This window comes from Lithobates pipiens, unplaced genomic scaffold (genome assembly GCF_037356315.1).
Source record: "Lithobates pipiens isolate NorthernLeopardFrog02 unplaced genomic scaffold, aLitPip1_a1.2 Scaffold_10, whole genome shotgun sequence".
Classification (NCBI taxonomy): Eukaryota; Metazoa; Chordata; class Amphibia; order Anura; family Ranidae; genus Lithobates; species Lithobates pipiens.
This window is the reverse complement of record NW_027507686.1, coordinates 195219363-195244220: the sequence shown is the minus strand read 5'-3', so window position 1 is coordinate 195244220 and position 24858 is coordinate 195219363. Positions and strand designations below refer to the sequence as shown.

At 42.8% G+C, this 24858-nt stretch overlaps 1 protein-coding gene across 1 annotated transcript in view; it reads left to right on the top strand.

The window, feature by feature from the left end:
- The window catches only part of DDB1 (damage specific DNA binding protein 1), a 94071-nt gene that overhangs the window by 21105 nt on the left and 48108 nt on the right, over positions 1 to 24858 (top strand). Inside the window, exons 3-7 of the mRNA XM_077460819.1 lie at positions 2400 to 2516; positions 2605 to 2941; positions 8710 to 8807; positions 9978 to 10136; positions 10233 to 10316. Of these exons, the coding sequence (XP_077316945.1) occupies positions 2400 to 2516; positions 2605 to 2941; positions 8710 to 8807; positions 9978 to 10136; positions 10233 to 10316 (795 nt within the window). The remainder of the gene's footprint in view (positions 1 to 2399; positions 2517 to 2604; positions 2942 to 8709; positions 8808 to 9977; positions 10137 to 10232; positions 10317 to 24858) is intronic.

Here is a 24858-nt window from a genome sequence, read left to right as displayed (position 1 = left end):
ATTGTAAGAGATTCCGGCAGGCTGGTTGTGCCAAAGTTTAATCAATCAACTTGGTACATACAGCCTGCCCGTTAACAGTTCGAAGGAACCAGCTAAGATTCGAACCATGTGTGGGCGGCTTAAGACAAGTGAGAGACTGGGCAGAGGGGGAAATGCATAGGTAAGAGCAATATCTCACCTTTTGGCAGAGGGCATCCAACCCCTGCAGAAGGTTGCTAATTTTAAGGAAAAGAACCTTGGTAGAAGGGAATTTCCTCTTGTGGCAAAATATCAATCTTGGGAGCTGTTGGAACACCACACATTTCAGGCCCCATTCTGCTTGATCCAAATTCCTCTGTCTGAGAACTTTGGTACACATCTTTTTCTTTTCCTCTAAGATGTATCACTTTTATAGAAAGTACTTTATGTTATGCCCAGGTACAGATCTTTTGGCTTAATTCCCATAACAAGAGACTCCTCATCTCACTGCTGAATTGCAAAGGCCACTGATTTGGTATTGTCTGAAAAAGATTCTCCTTTTTTTTGGAAGATACGACTAATGCTGCGTACACACGACCAGACTTTTCGACGGAATTGGTCCGGCAGACAATCCGACGGACTTTGCAGCTGAGGTCCACCGGACTTTCAAACTAATGGACTTGGCCACACACGATCACTCCAAAAGTCTGATGGATTCGAACGTGATGACATAGAATAAGAAAGTTCATAGCCAACAGCTGCCCTGGTGTCGTTTTTTAGTCCGTCCGACTAGCACACAGACGAACGGATTGTCCGCCAAAAGCCGAGTCTAGCAGGCAAATTTGAAGCCAGTCTTATTTCTAGTTCTGCCGGACTTTTGGGAAGAAAAAGTCCGCTGGAGCCCACACATGATCGAATTGTCCGACGGACTCTGGTCTGCCCGACCAAGTCTGATCGTGTATAAGCGGCATTAGACTTACAGTTGTTGTAATTTTGTGATTGGGTTTTGTTTCTAGTAAACTCCCTTCAAGTTTGTCAGGGACACTCACCAGACAATGGATCTCTGGAATTGTGGCAAAAGATAGAAGAATGTATCAAGGGTGCTACAGTACCATTCCAGAGGATTAATCTGACTGAAGGGCTCCTCTGTGAGTCTGTCTAATCTTCTACGGGACTGCAAGCTGTCATAAAGCCAAGAATAGACATGGCCTCTAGGAGGTGCCTTGAAATAAGTGCCTGGCAGAAAAGGACATAACTATTGAACCTCTGACCAACAGAATAGAATTCTAGAAAAAAAAATTCTGCTACAGTGCACCTAAGAGAATAACTCTCCTTTTTATACAAAGAAGAAAAACATAATTCAAAATCCTCACTTTTTATTTTGTCAGACGAGAGCTACTGTGCGTTCCATGGAGATTCTAAAGGAAGGAGTAGCCAGAAACCATGCAGGGTACTAAACAGCTGCATTCAAACATTGCTGAGGCTCTTGGCCACCATTCTGAACTTATGATATAGGGAGTTGAATGACTGCAAGCCAGAACTCTGGATCTGCCTGACCTCCTGTAGGGCTTATGCCCAGGAGCCAACAGCCAGGTCACTGTCCCTCTGTACACCCAGTCTTCTGCATCTACCTCCACCTTGGACCCTGACTGGCTCCCTCTCCTGTGAGTTAACAGTCAGGGCAAAGATGGGACCAGCTAAAGTGGAGCCCCCACCCGAGGGTCCATTGCAGAACGCCTTTTGTTTCTGCCATTGCCATGGACAGGAAATCACAGAGGGGGTGTTGATTTTTCTAAATGGATTAACCCTATTTCCTGTCCCTTGTAAGTGGGCAGTCTCTCTCAGGTGTATTCTGACTTGGTGAAAACTTTTTGTCTGGACATAAACTTTAATATTTGTGTATTATGAAAGGAATTTTATAATGCGCATCCATACCATTGCCGGGTATTCAGATAAGTTGAAGTGGTATTAGTATTAAAACCAAAAATGTAATCTATTGCAGCTTACCAGTCATTGATGTGAGGCACGAGAGGAGAAGTGTTAAATGTATTAGCAGATTTAGTACCACCAACAAATTGAAGCCAAACTCCAGCTAATACTTTATCAGCAGTTACAATAAACAGGTTTATTTCCTTTTGGGATAAAGGTTTTGCATGAATAAATAAAAGGTGGTCATTTGAATTGCCCATGCCAGTGTTAAGTGGTTTGTCTCTTCTGTGAAAATAGAAGAAAGATCCTTAAAAAGGACGGCCATCACATCTAAGAATTTATTAAGGTGCAATATCATATTTGCTTTTGGGTTTAATACTGCTTTAACAGTAGGGATTTATATTACATATGTGCTAAATGTTCTGAATACTGGAAGCAGCATTTTGTGTTTAATAAATCTGTTGTCCTTAATTTTTACTGTTAAACCATTTTGTTTTCTGTCAAATATGCAGGGAGAAAGTAAGGACCTGCTCTTTATACTGACAGCCAAGTACAATGCCTGTATCCTTGAATATAAACAAACTGGGGACAGCATTGATATCATCACCCGAGCTCATGGCAATGTTCAGGTATTGTTGAAAGCTGAATGTGGACTTGGCATTGACAAGCTTTTTTTTTTCTTGGCCATTTATTTTATATATTTTTTTTTGGCTTTAGGATCGCATTGGCCGGCCATCTGAAACCGGGATCATTGGCATAATCGACCCTGATTGCCGAATGATTGGCCTGCGCCTTTATGATGGTTTGTTTAAAGTGATCCCTTTGGAAAGGGATAATAAAGAGTTAAAGGCTTTCAACATCCGATTGGAGGAGCTTCATGTTATTGATGTCAAGTTCCTGTATAGCTGTCAAGCTCCCACCATCTGCTTTGTGTACCAAGACCCACAGGGCCGTCATGTCAAGACTTATGAGGTCTCCCTCAGGGAAAAGGAGTTCAGCAAAGGTCCCTGGAAGCAGGAGAATGTTGAAGCGGAGGCATCCATGGTGATTGCAGGTAACTTAAAGATTCCTATGAATAATAAAGGTTGAAACTTGGGCGAGTTCTGTTGAATTTAAATCCCTTATTTTTGAGAAGACTTGTGTACTTTTGAGTTTTTTTTTTTTTTTAAGATAAAGATAAGCCTAAAAGCCTTGTGAAGGTGTGTTAATGTTTTAAAAACCTTCTTTGTTCTGATATGTATGTGAGGGAAACCATATTTTCTCATGACTTCCTGATACTCTCCTTTCACTAAGGTCTGTCTGAAAACAGACAACAGTCTCTAATATTGTCAAATATTCAAAATTCACCTAGTAGAAGTAGACTGTTATCTGTGTTTAAGCTGTAAATGTATCCTGTAACTGAACCCCTCTGCGATCTCCCTTCCAGAAGCCTCCCTGAGTCTTATACTCTACAAAAATGTTTTTTTTGGCTCACCCCCCCACTCTCATTGCTCACTGGCTGTGATTGACAGTAGCAGGAGCCAATGCCTCCCACTGCTGTTTCAGCCAATAAGGAATGAGTTACCTGGGAGAAGCTCAGCCTCTCGTGCACACTGCTGGATTGAGAGGGAGCTCAGGTGAGTATTAGAGGGGCTGGAGTGGCCGCTTCACACAAAGCCGGCTCAGGAGCAAGCGCGCACGAGTGCCCTTATAGGCAGTCGGCTTGCTATGGGGGCACTTGGCCGGGGAATATCCAAATGTGCTGGCAGGGGAGCCAAGCAGGAGGGGGATTGGGGCTGCTCTGCGCATAACCATTACACAGAGCAGGTAAGTATAACATGTTATCGTTATATTATTGTGGCAGGGCCTAGAAGGAGGATGTGACTCAGAATTCTCAATCAGACGGGTTGAGGGGCTCCAGGGAGCATGTATCATGAAGAGGAAACTGGCCTTTCAGTTTACTCAGTGTTAGTCCACTTCAGGACTTGGAGATCAGGGATTTCTGAGAGAATCCAGGTGGGATGAAATCCCTAGTCCTGGGTCCTGATTTTGAGAACAGCCAGGATACTGATTGGTCAGGTGTGTGCTGGGCTTTTAGTAGTAACTTGACCATGGTTCTGGGCCCCACCCCGGCAGATAGGAAGTCTGAGTACCAGGAGTCAGGAGGGCTCCACGGGGGAGCCAGTGCAGCAAGAGGCTGTTGGCTGTGTGCACCAAGGTGTGCACCAAGGTCTGTATGAGACAGACAAGGGCCTGGAGGGTAAGGCCAGAGCTGCAGTGCTGCCAGTGAGAGCCAACTAGGCTGAATGTAGCTTTGTTGATGAAAATGTATGCTGAAACCCCTGCAAAGGGAAACCTATCTTTGGACTTTCTTTTAATAAAAATGGGCAAACAAAGCCCTTTAAAAAGAACCAGCGAGTGGTGGAGTCCTTCAAGCTCTACATCTGATGCTAATCCTTTACAAAAATAAATATATATATATATATATATATATATATATATATATATATATATATATATATATATATATACCGTATTTTTCGCACTATAAGGCGCACCGGATTATAAGGCGCAGTCTCAATTACGGGTACTATTTCTGTACTTGACCCATAAATAAGGCGCACTGCATTATAAGGCGCATGCTAAACAATACACTCTATAAAAAAAAGGTAACGGAAGCAAAACAGTGAGTTCACTTGTACTTTATTCCACTATTTAACAATACCACTCACATTATTTGTTAATCAATCTTCTCCCACAAATCCATCAAAGTCCTCATCTTCTGTGTCTGAATTGAACATCTGGGCAATTTCGCCATCAAGCATGCCAGGTTCCCTGTCATCATTGTTGGTATCAGTCTCGTTGCCAGGTGGCTGTTCAGCAATGATGCCGCATTTCAGCAATGTTCTCTGATTGGTTTATGCCTGCCAGCGTACGTCCCTCTGTCAGAGAGGGAAATGATTTGATTTTATTTTTTTTTATTTTGGAACTCCGTGCACACATAAGGCGCACCGGATTATAAGGCGCACGGCTGATCTGGAGGAAAATATAAGGCTTTTAGGTGCGCCTTATAGTGCGAAAAATACGGTATATATATATATATATATATATATATATATATATATATATATATATATATATATATATATATATATATATATATATATATACACACAGGTCCTTCTCAAAAAATTAGCATATTGTGATAAAGTTCATTATTTTCTGTAATGTACTGATAAACATTAGACTTTCATATATTTTAGATTCATTACACACAACTGAAGTAGTTCAAGCCTTTTCTTGTTTTAATATTGATGATTTTGGCATACAGCTCATGAAAACCCAAAATTCCTATCTCAAAAAATTAGCATATCATGAAAAGGTTCTCTAAACAAGCTATTAACCTAATCATCTGAATCAACTAATTAACTCTAAACACCTGCAAAAGATTCCTGAGGCTTTTAAAAACTCCCAGCCTGGTTCATTACTCAAAACCGCAATCATGGGTAAGACTGCCGACCTGACTGCTGTCCAGAAGGCCATCATTGACACCCTCAAGCAAGAGGGTAAGACACAGAAAGAAATTTCTGAACGAATAGGCTGTTCCCAGAGTGCTGTATCAAGGCACCTCAGTGGGAAGTCTGTGGGAAGGAAAAAGTGTGGCAGAAAACGCTGCACAACGAGAAGAGGTGACCGGACCCTGAAGAAGATTGTGGAGAAGGACCGATTCCAGACCTTGGAGGACCTGCGGAAGCAGTGGACTGAGTCTGGAGTAGAAACATCCAGAGCCACCGTGAACAGGCGTGTGCAGGAAATGGGCTACAGGTGCCGCATTCCCCAGGTCAAGCCACTTTTGAACCAGAAACAGCGGCAGAAGCGCCTGACCTGGGCTACAGAGAAGCAGCACTGGACTGTTGCTCAGTGGTCCAAAGTACTTTTTTCGGATGAAAGCAAATTTTGCATTTCATTCGGAAATCAAGGTGCCAGAGTCTGGAGGAAGCCTGGGGAGAGGGAAATGCCAAAATGCCTGAGGTCCAGTGTCAAGTACCCACAGTCAGTGATGGTCTGGGGTGCCATGTCAGCTGCTGGTGTTGGTCCTCTGTGTTTTATCAAGGGCAGGGTCAATGCAGCTAGCTATCAGGAGATTTTGGAGCACTTCATGCTTCCATCTGCTGAAAAGCTTTATGGAGATGAAGATTTCATTTTTCAGCACGACCTGGCACCTGCTCACTGTGCCAAAACCACTGGTAAATGGTTTACTGACCATGGTATTACTGTGCTCAATTGGCCTGCCAACTCTCCTGACCTGAACCCTATAGAGAATCTGTGGGATATTGGAAAGAGAAAGTTGAGAGACGCAAGACCCAATACTCTGGATGAGCTTAAGGCCGCTATCGAAGCATCCTGGGCCTCCATAACACCTCAGCAGTGCCACAGGCTGGTTGCCTCCATGCCACGCCGCATTGAAGCAGTCATTTCTGCAAAAGGATTCCCGACCAAGTATTGAGTGCATAACTGAACATAATTATTTGAAGGTTGACTTTTTTTGTATTAAAAACACTTCTTTTATTGGTCGGATGAAATATGCTAATTTTTTGAGATAGGATTTTTGGGTTTTCAGGAGCTGTATGCCAAAATCATCAATATTAAAACAAGAAAAGGCTTGAACTACTTCAGTTGTGTGTAATGAATCTAAAATATATGAAAGTCTAATGTTTATCAGTACATTACAGAAAATAATGAACTTTATCACAATATGCTAATTTTTTTAGAAGGACCTGTGTGTGTGTGTGTATATATATATATATATATATATATTTTTTTTTTTTTTATTATTATTATTATTATTTTTTATTATTATTATTATATATTTTTTTTTTTTTTGAATTTCCAAGCAAAAACTAGTCACAAATACTAAAATGTACAGGACTATGAAAAGATAGATATTTGAGTCTTTAATTGTGTACCAATAATCCATGTCACTGGTCTACTTTTAAGGCCAGAAGTAATATTTACATTTTTGGAGACTGTTTCCTGGCTGAATTTTCCAGATGCCTTTTTATAGTGCCAAGGAACAATGGTGGCAAGATTTTTCCTGGAACGTTTTCAGACCTACTTTTCTGACTATTACAGCTGTAAACAAGAGCTCACCTCCCCCACACTGCCTGTAGCTTTAAGACCCCTTTCACACCAGGGCGTTTTTGCAGCGTTTTAGCGTTAAAAATAACGCTATTAAAACGCTCATAAAACGCTCTCCATGCATCTCAATGGACCCTTTCACACCAAGGCGTTGCGCTGGCTGAGCGTTGAGAAAAGTCCTGCAAGCAGCATCTTTGGAGCAGCTTTTGGGCGTTAAAAAAAGCGCTTCAAAAACGCTCCTCTCCATTGGAATGAATTGAAAGCGCTGTAAAAACGCCCTAAAAACGCCTATAATCCGCCCTGAGCTGTAGAAAAAGTCACATGATCTCAAAAAAAGTAAACATGCAAGTAGAAAGAGAGCATCTACAACAACAGGACTGAAATTGTGGAAAGGTCACAATGATTTCCAAGCCATCAAAGTGCCAAAGAAATCGTAGAAAAATGTAGATTTGAAGTAAAACAAGACACTGCATTTACTTTATATAAACTGCTTGTTTTTACATGATCTCACAAACAAAAGATAAACATGCAAACAAAAAGATAGCATCCACAGCAACAGGACTAGCTGTGGGGAGGTAACATGATCTCACTGAAGCGTAGGATGCTGGTAAATCAGGAAATCCTGTTTGTAGAGGTGGATAGGAGCTAAGAGAAGATGGAGGTTGAAAGAGACCAGGGATTTGGGACCAGTGGGAGTGGGATTAGGGTTGGAGATTAGGGTTCTGGGACCAGTGGGAGTGGGATTATGGTTCTAGATTTGGGTTTTGGGACCAGTGGGAGTGGGATTATGGTTCTAGATTTGGGTTTTGGGACCAGTGGGAGCGGGATTATGGTTCTAGATTTGGGATTTGGGACCAGTGGGAGTGGGATTATGGTTGGAGATTTGGGAGCAGTGGGAGCGGGATTAGGATATAGATACTTACGTTCCAATGCTCATTCGAGTATAGTTTCGGAATTTGTCTGGGTGCACTCTTAGGTGCTCATATAGCAACACAAATTGCCCGATAGAGCTGTGTGTTTGTAGGATGGGATGAACCCAATACCGACGTTGCTGCCTCTGTTGGTGGATATTTTCCCAATACAGTAGCACAAACATCAAGAACAGCTCCATGAACTCCATCTTCTTTCTGTATCCTCTGTCACCTCACAAGATCCCAGGAAGTAAACAGGAAGTGATGTAGGGAGGTGAGGTGGCTCTTTGACGCCCAACGCTTGTAAAACGCTGTAAAAACGCCCACAGCGTTGCAGTAATTTTAACGCTAGCGCCCCAAAAACGCTGTAAAAACGCTCTAATAACGCTGTAAAAATAGCAGCGTTTTACCGCTGACGCTATGGGCGGTGTGGTGTGAAAGTGCTCTTAAAGGTGGGGTGTCCACATACCTTTGGTTATATGGTAGACGTGTGATGGACCGGTCTCCACAAACTTTTGGCTATATAATGTATTACTTTCCTATCCACCTCTTAACCACCAGGCCACAGTTTTTCATATGTTAGCACATGTATATTGTGTGAATCTTTCACTGCTGTTAAAACTAAACTGAGGGTGAAACCCATGGGAGTAACATTTGATAAAATATGAATTTCCTACGATTTTATATGAGAGAAACATTTTATTAAATCATGTAGCTTGATTAGTGTTTTAACTGTAAATCGTGATGTTTATTTGTATAGAAGCAGTATATGTATGAGATCTGTATGTTTTAGTTCCAGAGCCTTTTGGAGGTGCCATTATTATTGGACAAGAATCTATAACATATCATAATGGAGAAAAATATTTGGCAATAGCACCACCTATTATTAAGGTGAGCAGCTTCTTTTTGTTTTTTGTACCATTGTCTGGTTTTGGGGCGATGTCCGCTCTTAAGTAACAATAGGAAATTTGATAAAAAGATTATGCTACATAAAGGTCAATAAGGTCTGGTTCACACTCGTGCAATTTCATATGGATCTTGAGTTGCAGAGAATTGCATAACAAAGATAATCATAGATCTTGTGCCCCAAAGTACCCCCACTCATGCTCCAAAAAAAACTCAAATGTAAATAAAAACGCAACCCAGTTTTTGACAAGTTATTTATTGGAATTTTTTTCATAAATTGTCCCTTCATGTAGATCCATTGTCAATTGTCCTTCAGCGATGTATGTCCACATCAATCACGAACGATGGCTGCTGACCCACAGGGAAAAAAACACCCATGCCAACACCTTACTGGATTTCATGGGGTGGGGTCAACTGTCCCTGGGTCGCCCTGCTCCCTTTTGACGTCATTGACCCCTCCCCAGCAAGTCTGGTCAGGTGTCAGCAGGTTTTTTCCCCCCCCCATATTTGGTCAATGACATCACAGCAGGGTGGGGCCACCCAGCGACATTACCGGGTTGCCCTCACCCCTTGTGGTGTCATTGCCCCCACCACCCTTTATTTACGTGGCTGTGGGGGGGGCGGAGCTGTCAACCGGCGTTCATTGTGGTTGACGAGGACTTGAATCTCTGGACAACGTTTTTGAGGATGGATCTGTATTTGGGGGGGGGGGGGGGGGGTTTAGATCTTTTTGGTGAGTGAGTAGGAGTACAATGTACAACATGCTCATTAACATGAGGTGGGTGCCGGGATCTGGGGACCCTCTTGTTAATGGAAGCTGCCAGATTCTGCACCCCACAACCTCCGTACCAGGGTTGTGGGGAAGAGGCACTTGTCCTCATCAACATGGGAGCAAGGTGTTTTGCAGGGAGGGTTGCCGGCTCCTTATCAACCAATGACTGTCAGAGCAGGGATGTGTTACTGGTGGTTAGGACGCCAGCAGGTGCAGGTTTCTTAACGAATGACTCATCCCTGCTGGCTGACAGCTGGGATGAATCAAAACACAGTAGTATCAAAAAAACGCAACCAAGCTCTACTACATAATTGCACTGAAAATCTGATCAAATCGCGGCTGCACTAGTATGAACCTAGTCTTAAATGTTTTGTCCTTTCCAGCAAAGCACAATTGTGTGCCATAATCGTGTTGATGTGAATGGATCAAGATATCTTCTTGGCGATATGGAAGGTCGTCTTTTCATGTTGCTGCTTGAGAAAGAAGAGCAAATGGATGGAAGTGTCACTTTAAAGGACCTAAGAGTTGAGCTTCTTGGAGAGGTGAAAGAATCTTCTTTTTTTTCTGTATTGTAATAAGATATTTCTTATCCTAATTTGTTGTTTGTATGTGATTATTTTATACTCATCCTTTTACAGACTTCCATTGCTGAATGTCTCACTTACCTGGATAATGGAGTAGTGTTTGTGGGTTCTCGGCTTGGAGACTCGCAGCTAGTTAAGGTATGTGTGTTGTGTTTGTAACTTGCACTTTATCATCATTGTTTCGTCTGTCTGTGGGGGTTTTGTCCAAGTCTGAATGGATAAATTGTAGTCTGCCATACTCGTTATGGGCCGCCATACTGTTCTTTAACACTTTGACTTCTTGTAATGATAAAACTGCGGTCTTTGTGTCTCAGGTTTTTATCTAAAATATTTTTTCTTCTTTCATGCACTGCACTTGTCTCTTGCTTTTGGTCTCTGTGGGATACCGCGCTCTAGTAACCTACTAGACAGAGGCATTCCTTCCCTAAAATCTGTTTTCTTTACTGTTCATTGAGGGACATGGGATTCAGAGATTATTGGGTTATACTGCCCAGCACAGGAGGATTTGGACACTGGCAACTAAGTGAGGAATGTTCAACCAGCGTGCTTGTTTTCTTTATTTTTGCTAGCAGTTTTTTCCTACTGTTCAAGATTTTTATTTATTTATTTTTTTCAATAAAGATTTTTCCTAAATGCCACTTGAAATGGTCCCTTGGCTATCTAGATTGCCTTATCGGCAATCATTTTGAAGGCCATACCCTGACCCCGCTGGACTAGACGATTGCAGGGCTTACTTGGAATGTGACATTTGGTCATCGTGCACTGCTTTGTGCCATTCTCCAGACTTAAGTGTACAATATTATCTAGCCCTATGTGGGTTTTGAGTCTAGGGCCATGGCAGATGCTAGTGTGACCCTGTTTCTGAAGACTTTTTGTCAGTAGGCCATGTGGGTTGTGAATCGAATTACTTTCTAATGAAACAATTTTTCCTCATGTGTCAAGTCTGTGTGTGAATTAGATAAAGTGAGATTATGTAATATATTTTTATGAAGTGACTAGAAAATAAAATAACATTAAACCTTAAAAGAAAAAGCAATACTTTGTCCCCTAGCTTACAGAGCAACACCTCCATGTCCCAGACACACCAGGAGCCAGTCCCACTCCAGTTTACTAACGGTTCCAGTGTTTCCTGTAGTGGCCCTTCTTAGGGTTCTAACAAAAGAAAACTTGGAACATTGTCTTCTGCTTAAGTCCCTACACTTCTGTCTTGGCTCCATCAGGTGTGATTCCCCTCCACTGTTCTATCCTGGGAGAATTTTGCTGCAGTTATGTAGGATTTCATGGACGAAATTCCAATTTGATTGCTGGCTGATCAGAGGCTATAAGTATCCGCGCCTTCTCCCACAGTAGTATCTTATCTCCCTGCAGCCTTAGTGGCCTCTGAGCTTTCTGCTGCTTGTTTACTCTGACGAGAAGTCTCCTAAATCCCTAAGAGCCCTTTCATACTGGAGTGGTGTGGGCTGTAGCTGTTTAGCGGTGCGGATGTTTTTAACCGCCCAAGAATGGGTTAAAAACGCCCTCGGTGCAGCGCTTCCGACTTTTTCCCCATCCTGAAAGTGCACCACCCCAGCGTGAAAGTACTCAGGCTTTCATACTGGGGCCGCAAGGGAGGCAGTTTTCAGGCACTATACAGGAGCCATTTTTAGAGCTAAAGCGCCTGAAAAATGCCCCAGTGTGGAAGGGGTCTAAGGGCACTTTCACACTGAGGCCATGCCGCTAAAACTACCGACGCTTTACCATCTTTGCAGCGATTTTAGGCCGCTAGCCAGGTGCTTTTAACCTCCGCTAGCGGCTGAGAAAGGGTTAAAAGTGCCCGTGCTGCAACGCTGCTGAAGCGCTTTGCAGATGCTTCAGCAGCGCTGCCCATTCATTTCAATGGACAGGGCATTTTGGGAGCAGTGTATACACCGATCCCACACTGCCTCAAAGATGCTGCTTGCAGGACTTTTTTTCCATCCTGCAAGCACCCCAATGTGAAAGCACTCTGCATTCACAGCGAGGTGCTATTTTTTTAGTGCTAAAACACCTGAAAACCGCCCCTGTGTGAAAGGTGTGTAAGGGCACTTTCACACTGGGGCCACGCCTCATTAGCGGTAAAGCGCCGCTAGTTTTAGCGATGTTTTAGCTGCACTTTTTGGCTGCTAGCAGGGAACTTTTAACCCCCCGCTAGCGGCCAAAGGGTTAAAAGTAGGGATGCACCAATACCATTTTTTTTTTTTTTAAAGTAATCGCCGATACCAATTGCAACTGTTTAGTTTTCACTTCAACTGTCAGCAATGGTACAAAGCATTGAAAAGTTATTTACAAATGAGATTATTATAACATTTTTTTTTAAATTTTGCGCTTTTTCAATGTGAAGTGTGTGTGTGTGTGTGTATATACAGTACCTTGCGAAAGTATTCGGCCCCCTTGAACTTTTCAACCTTTTGCCACATTTCAGGCTTCAAACATAAAGATATAACCTTTTTATTTTTTGTGAAGAATCACCAACAAGTGGGACACAATTGTGAAGTGGAACAAAATCTATTTGATTTTTGAAACTTTTTTAACTAATAAAAAAATGAAAAGTGGGGCGTGCAAAATTATTCGGCCCCCTTGCGTTAATACTTTGTAGAGCTACCTTTTGCTGCGATTACAGCTGCAAGTCGCTTGGGGTATGTCTCTATCAGTTTTGCACATCGAGAGACTGAAATTCTTGCCCATTCTTCCTTGCAAAACAGCTCGAGCTCAGTGAGGTTGGATGGAGAGCGTTTGTGAACAGCAGTTTTCAGCTCTTTCCACAGATTCTCGATTGGATTCAGGTCTGGACTTTGACTTGGCCATTCTAACACCTGGATACGTTTATTTGTGAACCATTCCTTTGTAGATTTTGCTGTATGTTTGGGATCATTGTCTTGTTGGAAGATAAATCTCCATCCCAGTTTCAGGTCTTTTGCAGACTCCAACAGGTTTTCATCCAGAATGGTCCTGTATTTGGCTGCATCCATCTTCCCCTCAATTTTAACCATCTTCCCTGTCCCTGCTGAAGAAAAGCAGGCCCAAACCATGATGCTGTCACCACCATGTTTGACAGTGGGGATGGTGTGTTGAGGGTAATGAGCTGTGTTGCTTTTACACCAAACATATCGTTTTGCATTGTGGGCAAAAAGTTGGATTTTGGTTTCATCTGACCAGAGCACCTTCTTCCACATGTTTGGTGTGTCTCCCAGGTGGCTTGTGGCAAACTTTAGACGAGACTTTTTATGGATATCTTTGAGAAATGGCTTTCTTCTTGCCACTCTTCCATAAAGGCCAGATTTGTGCAGTGTACGACTGATTGTTGTCCTATGGACAGACTCTCCCACCTCAGCTGTAGTTCTCTGCAGTTCATCCAGAGTGATCATGGGCCTCTTGGCTGCATCTCTGATCAGTTTTTTCCTTGTCTGAGCTGAAAGTTTAGAGGGACGGCCAGGTCTTGGTAGATTTGCAGTGGTCTGATACTCCTTCCATTTCAAAATGATCGCTTGCACAGTGCTCCTTGGGATGTTTAAAGCTTGGGAAATCTTTTTGTATCCAAATCCGGCTTTAAACTTCTCCGCAACAGTATTACGGACCTGCCTGGTGTGTTCCTTGGTCTTCATGATGCTCTCTGCGCTTTCAACAGAACCCTGAGACTATCACAGAGCAGGTGCATTTATACAGAGACTTGATTACACACAGGTGGATTCTATTTATCACCATCAGTCATTTAGGACAACATTGGATCTTTCAGAGATCCTCGCTGAACTTCTGGAGTGAGTTTGCTGCACTGAAAGTAAAGGGGCCGAATAATTTTGCACGCACCACTTTTCAGTTTATTTGCTAAAAAAGTTAAAATTATCCAATAGATTTCGTTCCACTTCACAATTGTGTCCCACTTGTTGGTGATTCTTCACAAAAAGTAAAAATTTTATATCTTTATGTTTGAAGCCTGAAATGTGGCAAAAGGTTGAAAAGTCCAACACACATATATATAGTGTGTGTATGTAAAAATATTCACTAACAAAGTAAACAAAAAAAGCAGGAAAATAATTAAATGAGAATAGGGAGTTGATTAAGGCTGATTAAATTAGAGTAAATGAAGAATAAATTAAGGGTTAATAAGGGGTTAAACAGCAACATTTGTTCATCCCTTTTGATCTGCAGATGAAATGGAAAGATACAAAATGAAACAATGTTTCTTTTTGTTTTAGTGTTAATAAACATTGCTGACTGCTTTTTTTTTTTATTTTTTTATTTAATAGCTCCGATTATGGAACTTATTTAACACTTCAGCTGTCAACAGGGGATACCCACTGACAGCTCAAAAAACCAAGCCTGAAAGTATTGGTTTCAGGTATCAGTGAATTTTTCATGAGTACCGATACTTGTGCAAATAGTTGGCACCGATACTAGTATCGGTGCAACCCTAGTTAAAAGCGCCCATGTTGCTACACTTCAGCAGCGCTGCTCATTTCAATGTGCAGGGCGTTTTGGGAGCAGTTTATAGACCACTCTCGCCCCGCCCCAAAGATGTTGCTTACAGGACTTTTTTCCCGTCCTGCAAGTGCTCCGCCCCAGTGTGAAAGCACTTGGGCTTTCACACTGCGGAGGCATGAGAGGCGCGTTACTGGCACTATTTATAGTGCTAAAATGCCTGAAAAGTGCTCCAGTGTGAAAGTGGTCTTATGGGAGGATATTGCTTTTTTAAGGAGCTACAGGCAGCTTCCATTGCTGTCAGACTTAAGCTTGCCATAAAGAATATGGTTTTAATTCCTTACACCCCTGGTGGAAAAAAAATAGCTTGATTTCCCCCTTCAAGAGTGACTGTGTTGATGGGAGAATCGAGCGATTTTCTTTTTACCAGGGGTACAAGGTATGAAAATTGTATCCTCTATGGCCAGCTTAAGTCTGACAGCAATGACAGCTGCCTACAGCTCCTCAAAGGCAATATTAACCATTAGGGATTTATGAGACTTCTCGTCAGACAGCATAAACAAGCAGCAGAAAACTCAGAGGCCACTAAGGCTGCAGGCACATGAGATAATGCTGCGGGGGAAGACTCGGAGACTTATAGCCTCTGTGGTCAGTCTGCATTCAAGATTGCAATTTCGTTCATGAAATCCTGCATAACCGCAGCAAAATTTTCCCAGGATAAAACTGAGGAGGGGGCAATGCCTGATGGAGCTAAGAAAAACTCAGAAATGTAGGGACTTAAGCAGAAGACAACATTCCAGGCTTTCTTTGTTAGAATCCTGAGATGGTGCACTGCAGGAAACACTGGAACCGTTAGTTGTTGGTAAATTGGAGTGGGACTGGCTCCTGGTGTGTCTGGGACATATGTTGCTCTGTAAGGCAGGGACAAAATAGCTCAGGGTCCTGAAAAATATGGATAATACCAGTGCCTTGCTTTTTTTTTTTTTTTTTTTTTTTTTTTGGTTTCTATTCACATTATAACATTATAAAAATACATTACATAATCTCACTGTATCTCATTTATACAGACATGACACATAAGGAGGAAAATTTGTTTTATTACAAAGTAACTTGATGCTTAGCCCACACGATCCACTTACAAAATTAGACCTCCCAACGAACTGAACAGGTTTGTCTCCAGATATAAAGAACCTGTGGAGGAAGCAGTGCTTGCTCTGGAATCCAGTGCAGTCTGATCCAAGCCTTTTCTTCCCGAAACGCTTTCCTTGTCTTTTCCTCCGGGTCAAGATGGAGACCATTACTGTAATCCTCATAGCAGTGGAGTGGCCCATGTGCTTGTGGTAGTCTGACCTGATCTGGGGATGGGATCATGGGATCTTCTAGATTGTCTGTCTGATCTTCTGCCCCAAGGACCAGTTTGGCATCTGTTTCACAGTGCTGGCTTTAATTACATTGGCTGTTGAAGTCTTAAAGGAACAGGGACCTCTCCAGATCAGTGGTTTTTAGAATGTTAAAAGCTAAAAAGTCCACCTGTGTGCCCAACTGTAACTCTGTGGAATTTTAATTTAGATCTCTTGCCTCTAAGCAGTTCAAAAACCACCCTTTGGAGCCAATCGGTAGGGATGAGCTCAGGCGTGTTCACATGGTCCACGTGCTGAGCCTGCCAGGAAGTTGGCGCATCGCTGCACTAATCGCAGGCAGTGAGACATTGCCCCGATGTGCGGCTGCAGAGATCGGGCAATGTTTCACTTCCTGTGATTAGCGCAGCGCTGCATGTCTTCCTGGCGGGCTCAGCACGTGGACCTTGCGAACACGCCTGAGCTCATCCCTACCTATCGGGGATATTCCTTGCCACTATAACCTCTGCAAGGTGTGTGAGCTGACAGCTTTGTCCTGATTTTGCAAAAGGGGAAATTTGTTGAGGCCTAGAGCCTCCTTCCTTACTCTGGGCTTTCACCTCAACTGGGACATTTTACGTCTGTCCCTCTATCTGGCCTTAGTACATCAGAACGAGATTTCACTTCATTGCCTGGATGTAATTTTTTTTGCTGTATGTGTGTGTCTACCTTGCAGCCATTACTTCAATTAAAAAGACTGATAGACTTGTGACTATTAGGGAAATCCTATGTTTCCAAACCCTACAGAAAGAGTTACACCTTTCCTGCCTCTGCAATCTTCTGCTATCTACAGGTTAAAAGTTACCTGTCGCTTATACTTGAAGGGTCGACGCCCCTTGATCCATCCCATACTTTGAGCAGAAGAAGGGCCCTGCACTCCCCTGGTTTTTAAATTCTCCCTGTCTTCTTCTAATAGCTAAACTATTTGCAAGTGTCTCCCTAGTCACAAAAGTGGACAGAAGACATCAATACCCCTTTGTGCAAGAGGATTAGGACCAGATCTGGGAAACCATGAAATCTTCTCCAATAAATGAATAAGAAAGGTAGTGGTGCGCTGTACACAAGGAGGATATATCTATTAATAAAAGCAGTATATAAAATTCGCAATGGGGGGATATCCAGTAAACAATACAGGTCTGGGTATGTCTATGTGACTAGTTTAATCAGCAACACTCATTTCTACTAATAGTCCACAACATAAATACATAAAATAGTGAAAATTCATATAAAATCCAAAGTGCAACGTGTTGCGATCCTGTAGTCGCATAAAAGTGCAAATATTCCAATGTGCCGCTGTGGCTGATAAAACAATAATGCTCGTTGCTATTAGTGTAAAATCTACAACATAAAACCGTGAAATAATAAAAACAAGAAAAAAGAAAAAACACAATATAACATTCAAAAGTGCAGCGTGTTGCGATCCTAAAATCGCATAAAGTGCAGGTGTTCAGCTGTGGTGCACATAGGCAAACCTTCAAACACAAATGATAATTAAGTGACAAAAAATATAAGTGTATTAGACAAAAAGTCAGTTTTCAGTGCAAAGTGCTGCGATTATTCTCAAAATCGCATAGGATGTGACTTCTACACTTCAACAAAATATACGATGTGGAGCTGTTGCAATGGGAAGGGCAGTGGTGCTGGTGGAAGGGGATATGGCCTTGGTGGTCCCGTATATACCAGTAAGGGATGTTCCCTTAGCTTACCGCTGTAAGGTAACAGCATATATATAGAGAGCTTTTTTGGGATCCTTTAGCGGAATTTTCCCTTTAATGTGGGGTGCCCAGGTCCTGACCAATGATATGGTCCCTTTAAGGGGGTTTCCTCTGTGGTATTGCAGTCAGGGTTCCTCAGTGGTATGGCATATGCATGGGTTTAAGCAGAGATGGAGGAAGAATACTCCATAGTGTAAAGTGCTTCAACAGGTTTATTGTTATTAAAACAGTTTAAAAATACTCACAAACAAACAGTCTGTACAAGCAGTGTATAAACGAGCTGCGGGCTCGGTCTACGTCACTTCCTGGTCGCTGTGTCCCTCACGGGTCACGTGACTTCATCAGGGGATATCCCCTGATGAAGTCCCGTGACGAACACGCGTCGGGACACAGCGACCAGGAAGTGACGTAGACCGAGCCCGCAGCTCGTTTATACACTGCTTGTACAGACTGTTTGTGAGTATTTTTAAACTGTTTTAATAACAATAAACCTGTTGAAGCACTTTACACTATGGAGTATTCTTCCTCCATCTCTGCTTAAACCCATGCATATGCCATACCACTGAGGAACCCTGACTGCAATACCACAGAGGAAACCCCCTTAAAGGGACCATATCATTGGTCAGTACCTGGGCACCCCACATTAAAGGGAAAATTCCGCTGAAGGATCACAAAAAAGCTCTCTATATATACGCTGTTACCTTACAGCGGTAAGCTAAGGGGACATCCATTACTGGTATATACGGGACCACCAAGGCCATATCCCCTTCCACCAGCACCACTGCCCTTCCCATTGCAACAGCTCCACATCGTATATTTTGTTGAAGAAGTCACATCCTATGCGATTTTGAGAATAATCGCAGCACTTTGCACTGAAAACTGACTTTTTGTCTGATACACTTATATTTTTTGTCACTTAATTATCATTTATGTTTGAAGGTTTGCCTATGTGCACCACAGCAGAACACCTGCACTTTATGCGATTTTAGGATCGCAACACGCTGCACTTTTGAATGTTATATTGTGTTTTTTCTTGTTTTTATTATTTCACGGTTTTATGTTGTAGATTTTACACTAATAGCAACCAGCATTATTGTTTTATCAGCCACAGCGGCACATTGGAATATTTGCACTTTTATGCGACTACAGGATCGCAACACGTTGCACTTTGGATTTTATATGAATTTTCACTATTTTATGTATTTATGTTGTGGACTATTACTAGAAATGAGTGTTGCTGTTTAAACTAGTCACATAGACATACCCAGACCTGTATTGTTTACTGGATATCCCCCCATTGCAAATATTATATACTGCTTTTATTAATAGATATATCCTCCTTGTGTACAGCGCACCACTACCTTTCTTACTCATTATTCCCCGGGGTTCAGATATTTCCATTTCAGTGTGTGCAGCAGTACCCTATCTCCCTCTATTTCCCTGACGTGGCGCAGGAATACTTCTTTTCCACTTCTCCAATAAATATTGCCCCGCTGGAGGCAAATTATAAAGTGCTCTCTATTTGATGATATTTTCAACTTTGTTCCTAATTATCCATCGATCTGTGTGTGAAGTTGCGCTGACATGGGTTCCATATTACACGTGTTCTGATCTGCCTGATAGCTCAGATCTGTTAGACCCAAATGATTTTACGGTTATTGCTTATTTCACTTTTGTGTTCTTAAACAACCAGCAGAAGAATTAAAGAATTGTGTTCTACAATTCAATATACAACCCCAATTCCCAAAAAGTTGGGATGCTGTGTAAAATCTACATAAAAACACGTAAAAAACACGTAATAAAGTTGGGATGCTACGTAAAATCTACATGGTGCTTTTGCAAATCCCATAAACCCTTAAACCAATACAAAACGTCAAATGTTTTGTAAAAAAAATTAATAATTTTGAAATTGATGGCAGCAACACATTGAGCAGCAAAAAGTTGAGATAGGTCGACAGCTTTTTGTTCCCCTAAGTGGTAATAACATGGAAAAGCTGTACATTTTGCAACTAATTAGGTTAATTGGCAGAAAGTCATGATTGGGTAAAAGGGCATCTTACTCAGAAAAAAAGATGGGCAGAAGGTCACCAATCTGTGAAAAGCTGCTTCTAAAAATTATCGAACAATTTCAGAATAAGAGGCTTTAAATATATCATCTACAGTACATAATATCAAAAGGTTCAAAGAATTTGGAGAATGCTCTGTGCACAAAGGGCCATGGCTGAAATGCAATATTTAATGCCTGTGATCCTCATGCCCTCAGATGGTACTACATGAAAGTTGTTGTTAAGGCACTGAAGTAAAAAGCTCCCATTCTCTGTATTATAACAATAGGTTTCCCTGTGCCTTTGTTGTATACCGTATATACTCGAGTATAGGCCGACCCGAATATAAGCCGAGGCCCCCAATTTACCCCCAAAAAAACTGGCAAACTTATTGACTCGTGTATAAGCCGAGGGTGAGACATGCCTGTCCATCCCTGTGTGTGTGTCCGTCCCTGTGTGTCCGTCCATCCCTGTGTGTGTGTGTGTCCATCCATCCATCCATCCCTGTGTGTGTGTGTGTCCATCCATCCATCCATCCCTGTGTGTGTGTGTGTCCGTCCATCCATCCATCCCTGTGTGTGTGTGTCTCCATCCATCCATCCCTGTGTGTGTGTGTCTCCATCCATCCATCCATCCCTGTGTGTGTGTGTCTCCATCCATCCATCCATCCCTGTGTGTGTGTGTCTCCATCCATCCATCCATCCCTGTGTGTGTGTGTCCATGTGTGTGTGTGTCCAGCCTACCTGTGTCCCGAGCCTCCGTCCCGTGCCTTGCCTCCTTGCCTCCGTCCCGTGCCGTGCCTTGCCTCCGTCCCGTGCCGTGCCTTGCCTCCTTGCCTCCGTCCCGTGTCGTGTCGTGCCTTGCCTCCGTCCCGTCCCGTGCCGTGCCTTGCCTTGCCTCCGTCCCGTGCCTTGCCAGGATCGCCTCGGCGGCCATTCTAAAATTCAAAAGCCCCGCCTCCGCCTGTGATAGGCGGAACACTGAATTTCCCAGCAGCCTGTGTTCCGCCTATCACCGATATCGTCTCATCCTCGTACTACGGACGAGGATGAGACGATGTCCGTGATAGGCGGAACACAGGCTGCTGGGAAATTCAGTGTTCCGCCTATCACAGGCGGAGGCGGAGAAGGAGGCGCGGCTTTCAAATTGTAGTATGTCCGCCGTCTGTCTGCTCGATACGCTGATCGAGCAGTCAGACGGCGATGACTCGAGTATAAGCCGAGGGGGGCACTTTCAGCCTCAAAAAAGAGGCTGAAAATCTCGGCTTATACTCGAGTATATACGGTAATAAATATGCCTATTTGTATCAATAACACATCAGCTCCCAGTGCTCAGGTGCCTTCTCTCTCCTCTGCCTTACTGACAGTTCCAGTGGGTGGGGCCAAGCACTGATGTCAGGTGGGGAGAGAGAGCCGAGGAGTCACATGATCGCAGGGAGCTGCTGTATTTGTACAGATAAGCATATTTATTATATAACACAGACACAGGGGAACTTATTGTTACAAGAGGAGATGGGAGCATTATATATTTAGTAGGAGACTAAAGGGGGAGAGGACACAGGAGACAGCAGGGCTGCGGATGGCGCATGTAAACTGACCGCAATGTCAGGGCTCAGCACCCTGACAGCACCTCACATATACTGACCACTTACCGGGTGGAGGGTATAGCCAGGCAAGATCAGCCAGGTTTTTTTTTTTTTTTTTTTTTTTTTAGGTGTTACAGGGGGCCAAATGACATGGCACAAGCACTGTGCTATATAACATGCTTTTTAAGGGAACAAGATCTCTTGTTTGTTAACCCAAAAAAAACACACGTTTAAAACGGGCACGATTCTGCATGGGCTCCGGAATACTTTCAGAAATCACTGTCTGTGAACATAATTTGCTGTGCCATCAAAAAATGCAAGATCCAGAAATGCAGATGTCTTTTCTGGGCCAAAGCTGATTTAAAATGGTCTGTTGCAAAGTGGAAAACTGCTCTGTGATCAGACAAATATAAATTTGACATTCTTTTTGCCACAGCATTCTCCAGACTAAAGAGTAAAAGGACCTTCTGTCCTGTTCTGTTAGCGATCCATTCAAAAGCCTGCATCTATGGTGGTATGGGGGTGCATTAGTGCGTATGGAATGGGCAGCTTTCCCATCTGGAAAGGCACCATTAATGCTGAAAGATAATTTCAGATTTTAAAGCAGCGTATACTCCTAGCCAGACATTTTTGTCAGAGGAAGACCTTGCATATTTCAGCAGGACAATGCTAAAATGCATACTGCATCTATGATAGTAGTAGTGTCCGAGTGCTTAACCAGCCTTTCTGCAGTCCAGACATTTCACAAATTGAAAATATTTATTGCATTTTGAAACAAAAAATACAACAAATAACACCCAGGACTGTTGAGCAGTTAGAATCCTATATCTGGCAACAATGGAACAACATTCCTCTCCCAAAACTCCAGCAACTGGTCACCTTAGTTCCTTGATGTTTACAATGTTAAACCTAACCCTGTCCCAACTTTTTAGAGAGGTGTTGCTATCATCCATTTCAAAAGTACCTTCTTTTCTTAACCATTCACCTACTGGGCACATAAACCCCCCTTGTGACCAGACCAATTTTCAGCTTTCAGTGCTCTCACAGTTGGACAATTACACAGTCATGTAACGCTGTAACCAAATGAATTTTTTGTCCTTTTTTTCATACAAATGGAGCTTTCTTTTGGTGGTATTTTATCACCTCTGGGTTTTTTTATTTTTTGTACTATAAATGAAGAAAGACTGAAAATTTTGAAGAAAAACGCATTTTTCTTAGTTTCTGTGATTTAAAATTTTGCAAATCATTAATTTTTCTTCATAAATTTTGGCCACAATTTATACTGCTACATGTCTTTGGTAAAAAATAACTCAAATTAGTGGATATTTGGTCTTTGTGAAAGTTTATAGAGTCTACAAGCTGTGATGCAATTCATAAAAAAATGATCACACCTAAAGTACTGGTGACCTATCTCATTTCTTGTGACCTGAACAAGCCAGGAAAGTACAAATACCCCCCAAATGACCCCTTTTTTGAAAGTTGACATTCCAAGGTTTTTAGTAAGATGCATGGTGAGGTTTTCGATGCTGCCATTTTTTTCACACAAAAGGCCCTGGAGGCCCTGGAGCACCAGGACAATGACACGTGACACTGATGTGGCACTGGGGATAGGTGGCACCTATACGTGGCACTGACAGGTACTGTGAGCACTGTATTCTTTTTTTTTTTTTTTTCTCCTCACACGCCATCTGTCTCTGTCCTGTCGAGAAATTTCCCCCATCGGATAGCGTCTGCCCTGTACTGCGCAGGCGCATCACTTGTGCAGTACAGAGGACAAAGGAGACGCCGAAAGTCTCCGAAGATTAACAGCTGTTCATCAGCTCCACACGGCGCCTGCACACTTAATACTACCTTCTGTCACACGCTCGCGCATGCTCCAGATGCTCGTACAACTATGCAAGGGGTGGTGTGCCTTCACACTGGCCAGAGATGGGGTGGTGATAAGGTAAGGTAGTTCAATCCAACAAACCCCCCCCCATCAACATTGCTAAACCCACCCTTCAGTTCTGTAAACACGCCCCGCAAAGATACGCCCATTTGACAAATCCACCCCCACAAGCATCGGGAGCGTGTCACAGAATATAGTATTAAGTGTGCGGGCGCCGTGTAGAGCTGATGAACAGCTGTTCATCTTCAAGAACTTTCGGCGTCTCCTTTGTCCTCTGTACTGTGCCTGTGCAGTACAGGGTGGACACTATCCGATGGAGGACCTTTCTCGTCTGAACACCGGCAATGAGAGATGATTACATTTGAGATCATCTCTAATTGGACACTAGGGGTGCAACGGTCCGTCACCGATCTGTGATCTGAACGGGTCACCCTGCTCGGATCGGCACATGCCGCGCTCCGCGGTCTCGGCCTTAGGAAAGGACGAGGCTTTGGCCTAGCTCCAAAGCGGCAGCCATCTTTCTACACCCAGGCCGTTTACAATGTGATCGCTCCGGCTCTCTCCCCTCTCTCTGTACTAATCTGTACAGTGGAGGGGAGAGAACGGATGGAAGCAGTCATCCCTCCATACCCTGCCAATACCCTCCCAATACTCTGCCATACCCTGCCAATACTCTGCCAATATTACCGTGGGGGAGATTGTGGATATTACCGTGGGGACTATATGGTGGTGGTTTTTTGCAAATTAAACTATTATTTGCTGATCCGAAAAATGATCCGAGGAACGAACCAATCCATGAGTATTTTGATCCGTTGCACCCCTATTGGACACTCAGATCGAGTGCTAAATGGCCGATGTGATTGGCCATTTAGCACGATCTGTGATTGGCCGTGTCACAGTATTTTTCTGATGTGCAGATCAGGGAAGTAAACAGAAGGAAGTGCAGGGACGCCCTCCTGGAATTTGGGCGCTGCGCTGTAGCGCAGAAGCCTAGTGGTTAAATTGGTACATTTCTCAATTTTAAACGTTTGATATGTTTTCTATTGTGAATAAAATATGCATTTTGTGAGATTTGCAAATCATTGCATTCTGTTTCAATATTCAGTTTTCTGTTTGGCTGTTCTCTAAGCTTTTCCAGGTGAATATTCAAGCGTTGGTTCAAAGAACCACCTGATGGACCTGCTGGTGGACCCAAGTAACTGTTGTTGTGTGGGCCTGTTGGTGTTTTAGTAATGTTGCCCATCTTTCTGTTGGACTGCCGTTGGACATTCTAATAGTCTATGAATCTTTTTTTATTTTTTTTAACCGTCTAAGTACCCTTCAATGGAATTTGAGGCACGGGTCTGGCCCCTCTGTGTTTGCCAGTATCCAAATACTTCTGTTGGGAGCAGTATAACCCAATATTCTCAATCCGTTTATCTCTCAATGAGCTTCAAGAAATAGATTTTACAATAAATCTAAAAATCCAGTTTTATTAAATTAGACTAGGACTCCTACCAGTGCAATATCCCTTTTCTTCCAGTAGGTGGCTACATTGTATTATTTTATTGTGTCAGTAATAAAACCACTCTTATGACTGCATTGGGAGATTCATCATCCATGCACTGATTCACATG